The sequence below is a fragment of the Salvelinus sp. IW2-2015 genome, linkage group LG4q.2 (genome assembly GCF_002910315.2).
Source record: "Salvelinus sp. IW2-2015 linkage group LG4q.2, ASM291031v2, whole genome shotgun sequence".
Taxonomy (NCBI): domain Eukaryota; kingdom Metazoa; phylum Chordata; class Actinopteri; order Salmoniformes; family Salmonidae; genus Salvelinus; species Salvelinus sp. IW2-2015.
Window position 1 is genome coordinate 11366222 of NC_036843.1, and position 15274 is coordinate 11381495.

General features: G+C 41.8%; 1 protein-coding gene across 3 annotated transcripts in view; it reads right to left on the minus strand.

The window, feature by feature from the left end:
* The window catches only part of LOC111963312 (kinectin), a 46034-nt gene that overhangs the window by 17221 nt on the left and 13539 nt on the right, over window positions 1-15274 (minus strand). For all 3 annotated transcript variants that reach the window (XM_023986654.2, XM_023986652.2, XM_023986653.2), the window contains exon 2: window positions 230-852. In XM_023986654.2, coding sequence (XP_023842422.1) covers window positions 230-851 — 622 coding nt within the window. In that variant the 5' untranslated portion in view covers window position 852. The remainder of the gene's footprint in view (window positions 1-229; window positions 853-15274) is intronic.

Consider the following 15274-nt stretch of genomic DNA (forward strand, 5'->3'; position numbering starts at 1 on the left):
ATGGAGGAAAAGAGGATGCCATTATGATGGCCTTGTGATCCATTTGTGTAGAAGGTCCTGCTCACTACTCATACTGGGCTTTAAATAATCTGATTCGGGAGGATAGATGTGCACTCAGACACTAACGAGTGGCCTCGGGGAAGGCACTAGTCCTGTCTGCAGACACAGGCAAGCGCATAGTGAACCACATCCTCTTATCCTATGAAAGCCACCCTGGCCTTCTACTCACCAGCCTCTGTCTTCTGCTTCTTCTCCTTCTTCTTCTTGCCAGAGGACTGGGGGGGGGTCTGAGCCTGAGCTGGGGGCTGTGGGTCAGGCTGGGGTATGGGGGGACTGGGTTTAGCCACTGGGGCAGGGGGCTCTGCTTTGTGGCCTGCTTGCTTGGAGCCATTCACCGAAGGTATCTCGGCAGGGGGAGCAGCTGCAGTGGCAGCTGCCTTTGCGGCTTTCTTCTCCTTCTTCCTCTCCCTCACCCCTGCAGGGGCCTCGGCTGGCGCTGCCACAGGGGCAGAAACAGGGGTGGGTGGAGCCACAGGGACAGGCTCCTCCTCCTCCTCCTCCGCAGTGGAGCTGCTCACAGCTTCAGCCACGTCAAAGTCCCGCAGCTCTTCCTCAGACTCTCCTCCTTCCCCTCTACTACTGCTCTCTTTCTTCTTGCTCTTTTTCTTATCGTTCTTCTTGCGGGTTTCTGGTTTGGAGGGTGGCAGCTTGAGGTCTCGTTTCTGCCTGGCCAGCACCTCGTCATAGGAGGTCTCCTTCATGAAGAGCCAGAAGAAGAGGAAGATGAGAGCGATGACCAAGGAGGGGGCCAGGATCACCAGGTACTGAGAGTCATAGATGTCCAGCGCCATTCTGAAGAGAGAGCAAGAATGAGTCTTTGGTATCATGCACGTCATAAGCACATAACCAACTTTCAACATAGCCAAGAAATAAAATAAATACAAATGGTGCATAGCAAAATAGCTGAGCAGTTCATGCCCAAATGTCCTATATCTCTTTGTTGACACATATTTTAGATTTTAAAAAGTTGGTTTAATTCCAAACTTCAAGGCCAGCCAGACACTAGCACAGCCCCATCCCATGCCAGAGCAGCCCAGTGAAAGGGAAATGGGCTAACGTGAAATGGGGCGGATGGTAGCCTCTAGGTTAGAGCGCTGGGGCCAGTAACCGAAAGGTCGCTGGTTTGATTACTGGACCCGACGAGGTGAAAAATATGTTACTCTGCCCTTGAGCAAGGCACTTAACCTAGTTCCAGGGGTGCTGTACAATGGTGACCCCACTCCCTGAAGGTGTCTCAGTGGGAGTTGGGATAGGCAAAAACACACATACACGTGTATAACAGGACATATATAATCACGCCCCCAAATTATTATTAAAACAGCTTTGGGTACTTCCAGCCAGACTGATATGAATGCCAGAAGGCATTCCACCTCGCTACCAGTGCCTCCCTGATGGTGACACTTCCTCAATACTTTATGGGTTTGATATACTACAGCAGAAAAGCTAATGCCTTTTCCCACACCACATGAATCGATTTGTAATAAATATAACTCAATTACTTTTTCTATAGGTTGTCTGCTGAATGAGAGAACCAGCCCTGTGCAGTGAGAATATATATATATAGAGAGAGAGAGAGAGAGAGAGAGAGAGAGAGAGAGAGAGAGAGAGAGAGAGAGAGAGAGAGAGAGAGAGAGAGAGAGAGAGAGAGAGAGAGAGAGAGAGGAGAAGAGAAGAGAAGAGAAGAGAAGAGAAGAGAAGAGAAGAGAAGAGAAGAGAGAGAGAGTGTACGAGGGGTGATAGTGTGTGTCCTCCCTCACTCGTCTCTGTGATATGATCCTATTAGACTACACTGTCCCGGCCCACAGCCTACCTTCTTAACACACACACACACACACACACACACAGAGTAGCCAGCCAAATAGAAAAAGTAGCCAGCCAAGCGCCCTGGGGGGTCTGCCAAGGTTATGTAAAAACTTAAATATCACATTTAGATGTATTCAGACCCTTTACTCAGTACTTTGTTGAAGCACCTTTGGCAGCGATTACAGCTTTGAGTCTTCTTGGGTATGATCCTACAAGCTTGGCACACCTGTATTTGGGGAGTTTCTCCCATTCTTCTCTGCAGATCCATCCTCTCAAGCTCGGTCAGGTTGGATGGGGAGCGTCCCTGCACAGCTATTTTCAGGTCTCTCCAGAGATGTTTGATCGGGTTCAAGTCCGGGCTCTGGCTGGGCCACTCAAGGACATTCAGAGACTTGTCTTGATAGCCAAGACAACGCAGGAGTGCCTATGTGCTTAGGGTCGTTGTCCTGTTGGAAGGTGAACCTTCACCCCAGTCTGAGGTCCTGAGTGCTCCAGGCATTTCACCAAGGATCTCTGTACTTTGCTCCTTTCATCTTTGCCTTGATCTTGACTAGTCTCCAAGTCCCTGCCGCTGAAAAACATCCCCACAGCATGATGCTGTGGTCTGAGTCTTTTAGGTGCCTTTTGGCAAACTCCAAGCGGGCTGCCATGTGCCCTTTACTGAGTAGTGGCTTTCATCTGGCCACACTACCATAAAAGGCTTGATTGTTGGAGAGCTGCAGAGATGGTTGTCCTTCTGGAAGATTCTCCCATCTCCACAAAGGAGCTCTGTCAGAGTGACAATCGGGTTCTTGGTCACCTCTCTGACCAAGGCCCTTCTTCCCCCGATTGCTCAGTTTGGCCAGGCAGCCAGCTCTAGGAAGTGTCTTGGTGGTTCCAAACTTCTTCCATTTAAGAATGATGAAGACCACTGTGTTCTTGGGGACCATCAATGCTGCAGAAATGTTTTGGTACCCTTCCCCAGATCTGTGCCTCGACACAATCCTGTCTCGGAGCTCTATGGACAATTCCTTCGAACTCATGGCTTAATTTTTGCTCTGACATGCATTGTCAACTGTGGGACATTATATAGACAGGTGTGTGCGTTTCAAAAGAATGACTAAACAATTGAATTTACCACAGGTAGACTCCAATCAAGTTGCAGAAACATCTCAAGGATGATCAATGGAAACAGGATCCACCTGAGCTCAATTTCGAGTCTCATAGCAAAGGGTGAATACTTATGCAAATAAGGTATCTGTTTTGTATTTTTAATACATTTGCAAACTTCTAAAAACCTGTTTTTGCTTTGTCATTATGGGGTATTGTGAGGATTTTTATTTAATCAATTTTAGATTAAGGCTGTGACATAACAAAATGTGGAAAAAGTCAAGGGGTCTGAATACTTTCTGAATGCACACACACAGTAAAAAAAAGCAAGTGGCATTTAAGATGAATTTATTTAAACCTAATGTCAAATGGTTATATTATATTACGGAACACAATCTTCAAAAATGCAGTAACTTCAATGGCATTGCGTTGCTTTGTTAATTTAGAAGAAAAGCTGCTGTTATTTCCAGAGCCCTTATCACAGTCAAGACATCTATTTTATAGTAAAAAACATGTAATATAAAAGAGAATAACATGGAACTGAATATTTTTCGAAAGAAAGTTGTGCGTCTGGAACAGTTATTCTTAAAAAGCGATCATTCAAACCGGGCTCAATTTGGCAAGTTGAAATCATTTTTTCAGGGTTACCAACAAAAATCTCTTTTCGATATACAGGCTTTAGATTTAGTTTATTCTGCCTGGTTTTTAGAGGTTTCTAACAATTCCACATTGAACACTGCATGGGGTCGAATTACGGCCACGACATCGTTTGGTAAGTAGGCCTATGCTTAAATATGCTCAGTCTTTATCAAACTAATGTTTTCGCATATTTTAAGTGTGGAACCTGTATGTTTAGGGGGGTTATAGCATAGGCTAACCAATTTGAAAATAATACAAGTAGTTTGCAAAGTAGCCCAAGAGTAAAATAGACAGGACACACTTATTCCAAAACTGCAGCTCGTTGTTGGAACACATTTTCCTACTTCAAAATCAACTAATTTGTGAAAATGCGTATCATTTTGCAAGGAATGTAGCTTGTGTACCCCATCAGTTATGCCAGCAGCATACCACCCTGCATCCCACTGCTGGCTTGCTTCTGAAGCTAAGCAGGGTTGGTCCTGGTCGGTCCCTGGACGGGAGTCAAGATGCTGCTGGAAGTGGTGACGGAGGGCCAGTAGGAGGTACCCTTTCCTCTGGTCTAAAATATATATCCCAATGCCCCAGGGCAGTGATTGGGGACATTGCCCTGTGTAGGGTGCAGTCTTTCGGATGGGACATTAAATTGGTGTCCTGACTCTCTGTGGTCACTAAAGATCTCATGGCACTTATCGTAAGAGTAGGGGTGTTAACCCCGGTGTCCTGGCTAAATTCCCAATCTGACACTCATACCATCACAGTCACCTAATCATCCCCAGCTTACAATTGGCTCATTCCTCCCTTCTGTAACTATTCCCCAGGTCATTGCTGTGTAATGAGAATATTTTCTCAGTCAACTTACCTGGTAAAATAAAGGGATAAAAAAAAAAGTTTGATTTATTTATGTAGGCCTAATGGGAGCTTGTGTGTGCACTCCACACGTGTAGGGAGCAGTCGGAACGTGAATGAGAGAGGAGGAAGGGAATTTAGGTAAAAATTAAATAAATGCTTGGCTTCTTGTTTGTTTTGCCTCGCAAATACACATGTACAAATGGAACACTAGAGTCAAAGCAAGTTGTCTTTAAGACAAAATTTCACTTGACCATTCGGGCAGCCACGAAGCACATTCTACCAAATAGTTTTACAGTATTTGAAAAAATAATAATAAAATCGCTAGTTAAAGATAGCGCTTAACTTCTTGACACTAGGAGGCAGAATTTTTATGTTTGGAAAAATAACGTTCCCAATGTAAACGGCCTATTTCTCAGGCCCAGATGCTAGAATGTGCATATAATTGACAGATGATAGAAAACACTCAAAAGTTTCCAAAACTGTTAAAATATTGTCTGTGAGTATAACAGAACCGATTTTGCAGGCGAAAACCTGAGGAAATCCAACCCGGAAGTGGCTCTTATTTGGAAAAATCCCTGTTCCATTGCCTGCCTATCCTCCATTTAAAGGGATATCAACCAGATTCCTTTCCCAATGGCTTCCACCGGTTGTGAACAGGCTTTAGACATAGTTTCAAGCTTTTATTCTGAAAAATGAGCGAGATTTATCAAAACGCGTCAGTGGATGGCCAGGTGTCCTTTGATTAGTTCATGCTCGACATTTTCTTTCTCTAGTATTCTTTCTCTAGTATTGATAGTTTACCGTCCGGTTGAAATATGATCAATTAGTTATGTTAAAAACAACATGAGGATTGATTATAAAAAACGTTTGACATGTTTCTACAAACTTTACAGATAACATTTGGAATTTTCGTCTTCCCTTCATGACTGCTGGATCCTGTTGATTTCTGAACATAACGCACCAACCAAATGGAGGTTTTTGGATATACAAATAATATTTATCAAACAAAAGGAACATTTATTGTGTAACTGGGAGTCTCGTGAGTGCAAACATCCGAAGATCATCAAAGATAAGCGATTAATTTGATTGCTTTTCGGACATTCGTGACCAATCTACATTGTTGCTAGCTGTTCGTAATGTTTTGTCTAGTGATCGATAAACTCACAAACGCTTGGATTGCTTTCGCTGTAAAGCATATTTTCAAAATCTGATACGATAGGTGGATTAACAACAAGCTAAGCTGTGTTTTGGTATATTTCACTTGTGATTTCATGAAAATAAATATATATATTTTTTAAAAATAATAATAATTTGGCGCTCTGCAATTCAGCGGTTGTTTACGAAAATGATCCCGTTAAAAGGGATCTGGGCGCCAAGATTAAACGTCTGTTCAAGTACTCGATTACTGATGCCCATCCCTAGTCTTAAAGGGATGCTTTGGGATTTTGGCAATGAGGCCCTTTATCTACTTCCCCAGACTCAGATGAACTTGTGGATACCATTTTTATGTCTCTGCATGCAGTTTGAAGGAAAACACTAACTAGCGCAATTTGTAACTAGTGGTAACGCAATGTCTGGAAGTCTATGGGTATCTGCTAGCAGTCATTGCACTAACGCTAGTTAACGTTGGCTCTCAAAACTACCTCCAACTTCCTTCATACTGGACACAGAGCCATAAAAATGGTATCCATGAGTTCATCTTACTCTAGGGAAGTAGATAAAGGGCCTCATTGCCAAAATCCCATAGTATCCCTTTAACTTATTTGGGACTGAGGGGCATATTGAGTAGCTTGGATGAATAAGGTGCCCAGAGTAAACTGCCTGCTACTCAGGCCCAAAAGCTAGAATATGCATATAATTAGTAGATTTGGATAGAAAACAGTCTGAAGTTTCTAAAACTGTTTGAATGATGTCTGAGTATAACAGAACTCATATGGCAGGCAAAAACCTGAGAAAAAATCCAACCAGGAAGTGGGAAATCTGAGGTTTTTAGGTTTTCAAGTCTTTGCCTATCCAATATACCAATATACAGTGTCTATGGGGTCATATTGCACTTCCTAATGCTTCCACTAGCTGTCAACAGTCTTTAGAACCTTGTTTCAGGCATCTACTATGAAGGGGGAGCGAATAAGAGCTGTTTGACTAAGAGGTCTGGCAGAATGCCATGAGCTAAGTCAGGCGTGCGGCCGTGAGAGCGAGCTCTGTTCCTTTTAATTTCTAAAGACAAAGCAATTGTCCGGTTGAAACATTATTGAAGATTTATGATAAAAACATCCTAAAGATTGATTATATACATCGTTTGACATGTTTCTACGAACTGTAATATAACTTTTTTGACTTTGTCTGGACCTAGTGCCTGCGCATTTGGATTACTGGACTAAACGCGCAAACAAAAAGGAGGTATTTGGACAAATTATGGACTTTATCAAACAAAACGAACATGTATTGTCGAACTGGGATTCCTGGGAGTGCATTCCGATGAATGTCATCAAAGGTAAGTGAATATTTATTATGCTATTTCTGACTTTTGTTGACTCCACAACATGGCGGGTAATCTGTATGGCTTGTTTTGGTGCCTGAGCGCTGTACTCAGATTATCGCATGGTGTGCTTTTGCCATAAAGCTTTTTTGAAATCTGACACAGCGGTTGCATTAAGGAGAAGTATATCTTTAAGTATTCGACGTGGCACAGTGTGGAAATGATAATAAAAGTGCAGGAAATGCAGAAAATAATTTCTTAGAGTTGGATTTAACAGTATAAATGGAGAAAGCCCCATTGAAAATCACTATTAAATGTAAACTCAGCAAAAAAAGAAACGTCCCCTGATCGTCCTCGCAGTGGCAGACCACGTGTAACAACACCTGCACAGGATCGGTACATCCGAACATCACACCTGCGGTACAGGTACAGGATGGCAACAACAACTGCCCGAGTTACACCAGGAACGCACAATTCCTACATCAGTGCTCAGACTGTCCGCAATAGGCTGAGAGAGACAGGACTGAGGGCTTGTAGGCCTGTTGTAAGGCAGGTCCTCACCAGATATCACCGGCAACAACGTCGCCTATGGTCCAGCAACGGTGGGTTTGGGCCCAGACAGGTCTGGTAAAAAGTGCTCTTCACTGACGAGTCGCGGTTTTGTTTCACCAGGGGTGATGGTCGGATTCTCGTTTATCGTCAAAGGAATGAGCGTTATACCGAGGCCTATACTCTGGAGCGGGATCGATTTGGAGGTGGAGGGTCCGTCATGGTCTGGGACGGTGTGTCACTGCATCGTCGGACTGAGCTTTTTGTCATTGCAGGCAATCTCAACTCTGTGCGTTACAGGGAAGACATCCTTCTCCCTCATGTGGTACCCTTCCTGCAGGCTCATCCTGACAGGACCCTCCAGCATGACAATGCCACCAGCCATATTGCTTGTTCTGTGCGTGATTTCCTGCAAGACAGGAATGTCAGTGTTCTGCCATGGCCAGCGAAGAGCCCGGATCTCAATCCCATTGAGCACGCCTGGACGTGTTGGATCGGCGGGTGAGGGCTAGGGCCATTCCCCCCCAGAAATGTCTGGGAACTTGCAGGTACCTTGGTGGAAGAGTTGGGTAACATCTCACAGTAAGAACTGGCAAATCTGGTGCAGTCCATGAAAAAGAGATGCACTCCAGTACTTAATGCAGCTAGCTACTGACTGTTATTTTTTTATTTTGACCCCCCTTTGTTCAGGGACACACGATTCCATTTCTGTTAGTCACATGTCTGTGGAACTTGTTCAGTTTATGTCTCAGTTGTTGAATCTTATGTTCATACAAATATTTACACGTTAAGTTTGCTGAAAATAAACACAGTTGACAGTGAGAGGACATTTCTTTTTCTGCTGAGTTTGTGTTGCCACACTAGGGTCATGAACTACCCAGAACTACCCAGAAAGCATGAACTACCCAGAAAGAATATTTTGAAATTGTATTATTCAAAGACAAAATACAGTCAAATGCCATCATTTATTCATTTTTTATAGTGTGAAATAATATTTTGGCACCTAGCAAGAGGCTTTTTTGTAGCACACATGTGATGGCAGAGTTTGCAAAACAAATACCCACTGGATTGATGGAAATAATCATAATATCATACTGCCAGGTATTCACAGGCTACTTTGTAGTTAACATTTCATTGAGAAGGCTTTTGGGAAAGCCTTTCCAGCTACTAGAATACTTTATTAGCATCATTGCTAATGGCTACATAAAGAGGTAGACAGCACCGCAGTCTCCTTGCCTCTTCAGAAAGTGGCAGGAAATGAGTCACGGATGCATTCTGTTTATGTCTTCTGATAAACTTGAGCAAATTAATAAATGTAATACATTTAGTTGATTCCTTCCTCAGGTCAAAACATTTTTAATTCCTGGGATTCCCCGAGGGCCCTAATTATCACATTTGGACCAGAATGACGCTCTCCATTACCTATTGTTCCTGCAGTTATGATTCGCCATCTTCATTGAATGTTTTCATAATTTATCTGCAGATAATCGCCAAAATGCCTACCAATAGCCTATGCAAATTAGGGAGCCAAATGAACAGCTCTCACCGATGTGATTCGGTAGGCTACCATGACTGAGTCAGTCACTCTCTTAGTGTGACTGTCTGGCAAGCCCCGATATTCTAGGAAAAGAAACCTTGGAAATCCTTTGGGTTTACTTGTCCCGATGCGATACCATGGACGTGTAACCACGTCACATGATTTATGAACGGCAGAGATATAGAAGTTTGACTTTATTCAGAAAGTTAAACACCTTTTATAAACTAGTCAACACTGGCTGTTCAGTTGTCAATCAAAGCACAGTAAATAGACTAAGCGCCACGACTTAGTGTGGCTGGCTTTGTGAAAGAAAATAAATGTGCCAGAAAACAACAATTAGGCTAAGTGGATTTTGACTCATCGGTACCACTTCCATTACATGGGAAGTGCAAAATCCCGAGCATCATGCTCTCTCCCTTCTCCATGTAAATAAAGAAATGTGAATGCATATCGTTCATTGTAGAGCAGGTCTGGGCAAAGGCCGGCCTGGGAGCGGTATACTGTCCGCGGAATCATGCTCAGATCAAAGAAAATGCGATAGCAATGTTTTGAAAAACGCATTTGTTATTCAAATTAAAAGCCCAATGAATACTCGCCTTTGTGTAATGATTTAACTCCCACCGCTCGTGGGATATTTCTTTTGAAGGCACGTATAAATAACAACTGCACGAGGACAGACTGACTGACAGGCTGACACAGTCACAGTTACAAATAGTAGCTAGCTAGAAATTTGGCAAAATTTACCCACCAAGTAGAAGCCAACAATCTCACCCACCTTCCGACACTACTAGTCTGTTCCCTATCAGATGACCAGCAGAAGAAGCATACATCGCTGCTGCGTGCTTTGAACGGTGAGTTCTCTTCTCGTTTTGAGGATTTCAAAGTGTTGGAAAATGACATGCTGTTGTTTTCCTCTCCGTTCACCTTCAATGTGGATAACGCTCCCACTGACCTGCAACTTGAGCTTATCGATCTTCAGTCTGATGCAGTGATTGGAGAACTATTCAAAACAATGTCACTGACAAGGTTCTATGCATCTCTCAATGAACAAGACTTTCCAAAGATTAGGAGTCATGCTCAGAAGATGTTTGCACTGTTTGGGTCAAACTATGCATGTTAAAAGACATTTTCAGTGATGAAATATAACAAGTCAAGGCATAGATCATCTCTTAATGACTTACCTCTCAGCAAACCTGCGCATAGCGACGTCAAAAACTATACCTGACTTCACTGCTCTAGTCAATGCTCATCAGAGACTTCCCTCCTCACATAGACTGAGTAGTTTAAATGTAATGTTGAGCTCTCTCTTTCTTGTTCGGTCTGTGGTGCTGAATGCACAGTGTACTTTTCCCTCCGTGTAGTTCATTGCATGTTTAATAATAAAATGCATGTTTAATAATAAAAATACCTTCAAAAAAGGAGAACATGGATCTTGTTTATTTCTGTGCATGTTAAAGTAAAATAAGTAACATATCTGGACGTGATTTACTGTAGATATATCTGTCAACAACAGTCATACACATGATCTATAATCGTGTAATATCGTTCTGGCCCGGGATGGCAAAAATATATTCTAATGTGGCCCTCCATGGAAAACAACTGACCAGGCCTGTTATAGAGGGAGAGGGCTCGACAATGGGCTCATCGGAATAACAAATTAAAACATGTAAATGAAAAGTAGTTAATGAAGTGGAAAAAGTAGCCCACTGAAAATTAGTCTGTAACCAGCTATTTAGCTGACGCTAATGGAAAACACTGACACAGGGTAGACTAGCTACTACAGTTTGTACTTTAAAACAATACACACTAAATTAAGCAGTCTGTTAGCTAGCTGCTATAGCATTAGATGAGGGACACAAAAATTGACATCCTGCTGGATTGACCCTCTCCGTGGTTAATCCACTCCCCTTCCTCAATGCACTTGCAGGGTAAAATGACATTCTTAACTTAATACAGAAGTGCTTTGCAAGGGGCAAAAATAACACCAACATGTAAATGTCACATCAGTACTGCAGTTTTGAACCAGCCCGTTATGAGGTTAAAGGAAAAAAGGCTCCTCTTGCCTGCCAGGCCCAGGACACAGCAATATGTCGTCATCAGCCAACGTAAAGCCTACGCATGTCACCTAGCTCCTACACTGGATGGAGATCACCAAGGGTTGAATAAAAATGCCTATACTGTCTGACATCACAGCCTTGGACACCTGGAGGTAGTCCTATGAGTTTGTGGTAGGAAAGGGAACGAAGGAGACCAACAATCGATGAAAACATAGTAGGCTCTATTGGTTACAAGAAACCACAAGTGGAGAGACGATAGTGGTAAAAAGAAGAACCATTACAAGGAACTGCCTGTCCAGTGATCATCTGAACAGAGATCGTTTCACTCAGTCAGGCATCGCTTTACTTGTACACCACCGAGCGGAAACAAAAACACCTTCCCACATGCACAAACACCAAATTAACTTTAGATTTTTTTTTAGCAGTTAAAATATATTTTGGGCCATAATTACACATCTAAACAGATGAGCATGCTTTCTGTTTTTCTAAAACAAGAAATGCATTACTTGTAAGTAGTAATGGGGTATATTGATGCAAGTCACAAAAATGAAATGTGTCTTTTAATCAATGCATGTTAAAATAAATAATTTAGAAACAATAGTCAAATCAGAAACAGTTCGACAACTGAACATCAATAATCAAAAAGTGCCTAAGCTGCCACAAAAGGCTGAGTGATATGGCTTATTATTAGTTCAGGGACCTACACTGACATTTTTACAAGGAGAACATGTGCTCCTAAGTAGAAATGTAGAAGCACACAAATGCATCTAGGACAGTGGTTCACAAACTTTTTATAGTCCCGTACCCCTTCAAAACATTCAACCTCCAGCTGTGTACCCCCTCTAGCACCAGGGTCAGCACTCAAATGTTTTTTTTGCCATCATTGTAAGCCTGCCAATTACACAAATACATTTATTAAAACATAATGAGTGTGACTTGTCGTCACAACCCGGCTCATGGGAAGTGACAAAGAGCTCTTAAAAGACCAAGGCACAAATAATCAATACTTTTGCTCTTTATTTAACCATCATACATATAAAACCTAATTTGTTCATCAAATTGTGAATAACTCACCACAGGTTAATAAGAAGGATGTGCTTGAAAGGATGCACATAGTGGCTTGCGAAAGTATTCACCCCCCTTGGCATTTTTCCTATTCTGTTGCCTTACAACCTGGAATTAAAATTGATGTTTTGGGGGTTTGTATCATTTGATTTACACAACATTCCTACCACTTAAATATTTTTTGTGAAACAAGAAATAAGACCCCAAAAACTGAAAACTAGAGCGTGCATAACTATTCACCCCCCCCAAAGTCAATACTTTGTAGAGCCACCTTCTGTAGCAATTACAGCTGCAAGTCTCTTGGGGTATGTCTCTATAAGCTTGGCACATCTAGCCACTGGGATTTTTGCCCATTCTTCAAGGCAAAACTTCTCCAGCTCCTTCAAGTTGGATGGGTTCCGCTGGTGTACAGCAATCTTTAAGTCATACCACAGATTCTCAATTGGATTGAGGTCTGGGCTTTGACTAGGTCATTCCAAGACATTTAAATGTATCCCCTTAATCCACTTGAGTGTTGCTTTAGCAGTATGCTTAGGGTCATTGTCCTGCTGGAAGGTGAACCTCCTTCCCAGTCTCAAATCTCTGGAACACTGAAACAGGTTTCCCTCAATAATTTCCCTGTATTTAGCGCCATCCACCATTCCTTCAATTCTGACCAGTTTCCCAGTCCCTGCCGATGAAAAACATCGGATGGTGTTCTCAGTGTGATGAGGTGTTGGGTTTGCACCAGATAGTGTTTTCATTGATGGCCAAAACGCTAAATTTTAGTCTCATCTTACCAGAGTACCTTCTTCCATATGGTTGTGTAGTCTCCCACATGCCTTTTGCTTATTTTTTTTCTTAAAGCAATGGCTTTTTCTGGCCACTCGTCCGTAAAGCCCAGCTCTGTGGAGTGTACGGCTTAAAGTGGTCCTATGGACAGATACTCCCATCTCCGCTGTGGAGCTTTGCAGCTCCTTCAGTGTCATCTTTGGCCTCTTTGTTGCCTCTGATTAATGCCCTCCTTGCCTAATCCGCGAATTTTGGTTGGCGGCCCTCTCTTGGCAGGTTTCTTGTGTTACCATATTCTTTTCATTTTTTAATAATGGATTTAAAAATGGTAAAAAAAAAAATGGTAACCCAACCCTGATCTGTACTTCTCCACAACTTTAACCCTGACCTGTTTGTAGAGCTCCTTGGTCTTCATGGTGCCGCTTGCTTGGTAGTGCCCCTTGCTTTGTGGTGTTGCAGACTCTGGGGCCTTTCAGAACAGGTGTATATATACACTGAGATCATGTGACACTTAGATTGCACACAGGTGGACTTAAACTACTTATATGACTTCTGAAGGTAGTCATTGGTTGCACCCCTTTGCTTCATAGCAAAGTATTTTTTTTTCATTTCATTCTAAATCCAAACAACGATTATTCTGGACAAAGGACCCCTTGTACAAGATTCTGATGGAAGCTCAGCAAAAGTAGGAACCATTTATGATGTTATTTCGTATTTCTGTTGAAAATGTTTAGTAATATTCCGCTGTCTCTCTATCACGTAAGATGTATGTCGTACTAAAGTTATTTTAAAAAAATCTAACACAGCGGTTGCATTAAGAACTAGTGTATCTTTCATTTGCTGTCCAACATGTATTTTTTAGTAAAGTTTATGATTAGTTATTTGATTAGATTAGGTGAGTGTCAGAAATATATCCGGACATTCTAGGAAAAAGTTGCTACGTTTTCACAATGTATAACCACGGATTTCAGCTCTAAATATGCACATTTTCGAACAAACCATATATGTATTGTGTAATATGATGTTATAGGACTGTCATCTGATGAAGATTGTGAAGGTTAGTGAATAAATTTATATCTTTTGCTGTTTTTTTCGCTATCGCTACCTTTGCGTTGAATGAATGCGGTTGTGTGTTTGGCTATTGTGGTAAGCTAATATAATGCTATATTGTGTTTTCGCTGTAAAACACTTAAAACATCTGAAATATTGGCTGGATTCACAAGATGTTTGTCTTTCATTTGCTGTACACCATGTATTTTTCATAAATGTTTTATGATGAGTATTTAGGTATTTCACGTTGGTCTCTGTAATTGTTCAAGCTGCTTCGGTGCTATTTGTGATTGTAGCTGCAATGTAAAACTATGATTTATACCTGAAATATGCACATTTCTCGAACAAAACATAGATTTATTGTATAACATGTTATAAGACTGTCATCTGATGAAGTTGTTTCTTGGTTAGTGACTAATTCTATCTCTATTTGGTCGATTTTGTGCAAGCTACCTGTGCTGTGAAAGAAATGTCTGTGCTTTCTTGTATTTGGTGGTGAGCTAACATAAATATACGTGGTGTTTTCGCTGTAAAACATTTTAAAAATCGGACATGTTGGCTGGATTCACAAGATGTTTATCTTTCATTTGCTGTATTGGACTTGTTAATGTGTGAAAGTTAAATATTTCTAAAAAATATTTCTTGAATTTCGCGCGCTGCCTTTTCAGTGGAATGTGGGCGGGGTTCCGCTAGACAGGTTAAAATCAATACACAGAAGTATATATTTTTTAAACCTGCATATTTAGCTAAAAGAAATCCAGGTTAGCAGGCAATACTAACCAGGTGAAATTGTGTCACTTCTCTTGCGTTCATTGCACGCAGAGTCAGTGTATATGCAACAGTTTGGGCAGCCTAATTTGCCAGAATTTTACGTAATTATGACATAACATTGAAGGTTGTGCAATGTAACAGGAATATTTAGACTTATGGATGCCACCCGTTAGATAAAATACGGAATGGTTCCGTATTTCACTGAAAGAATAAACATCTTGTTTTCAAGATGATAGTTTCCGGATTCGACCATATTAATGACCTAAGGCTCGTATTTGTGTGTGTTATTATGTTATAACTAAGTCTATGATTTGATAGAGCAGTCTGACTGAGCGGTGGTAGGCTGCAGCAGGCTCGTAAGCATTCATTCAAACAACACTTTACTGCGGTTTGCCAGCAGTGCTTCAAGCATTGCGCTGTTTATGACTTCAAGCCTACCAACCCCCGAGATTAGGCTGGTGTAACCCGAAGTGAAATGGCTAGCTAGTTAGCGGGGTGCGCGCTAATAGTGTTTCAAACTTCACTCGCTCTGAGACTTGGAGTGGTTGTTCCCCT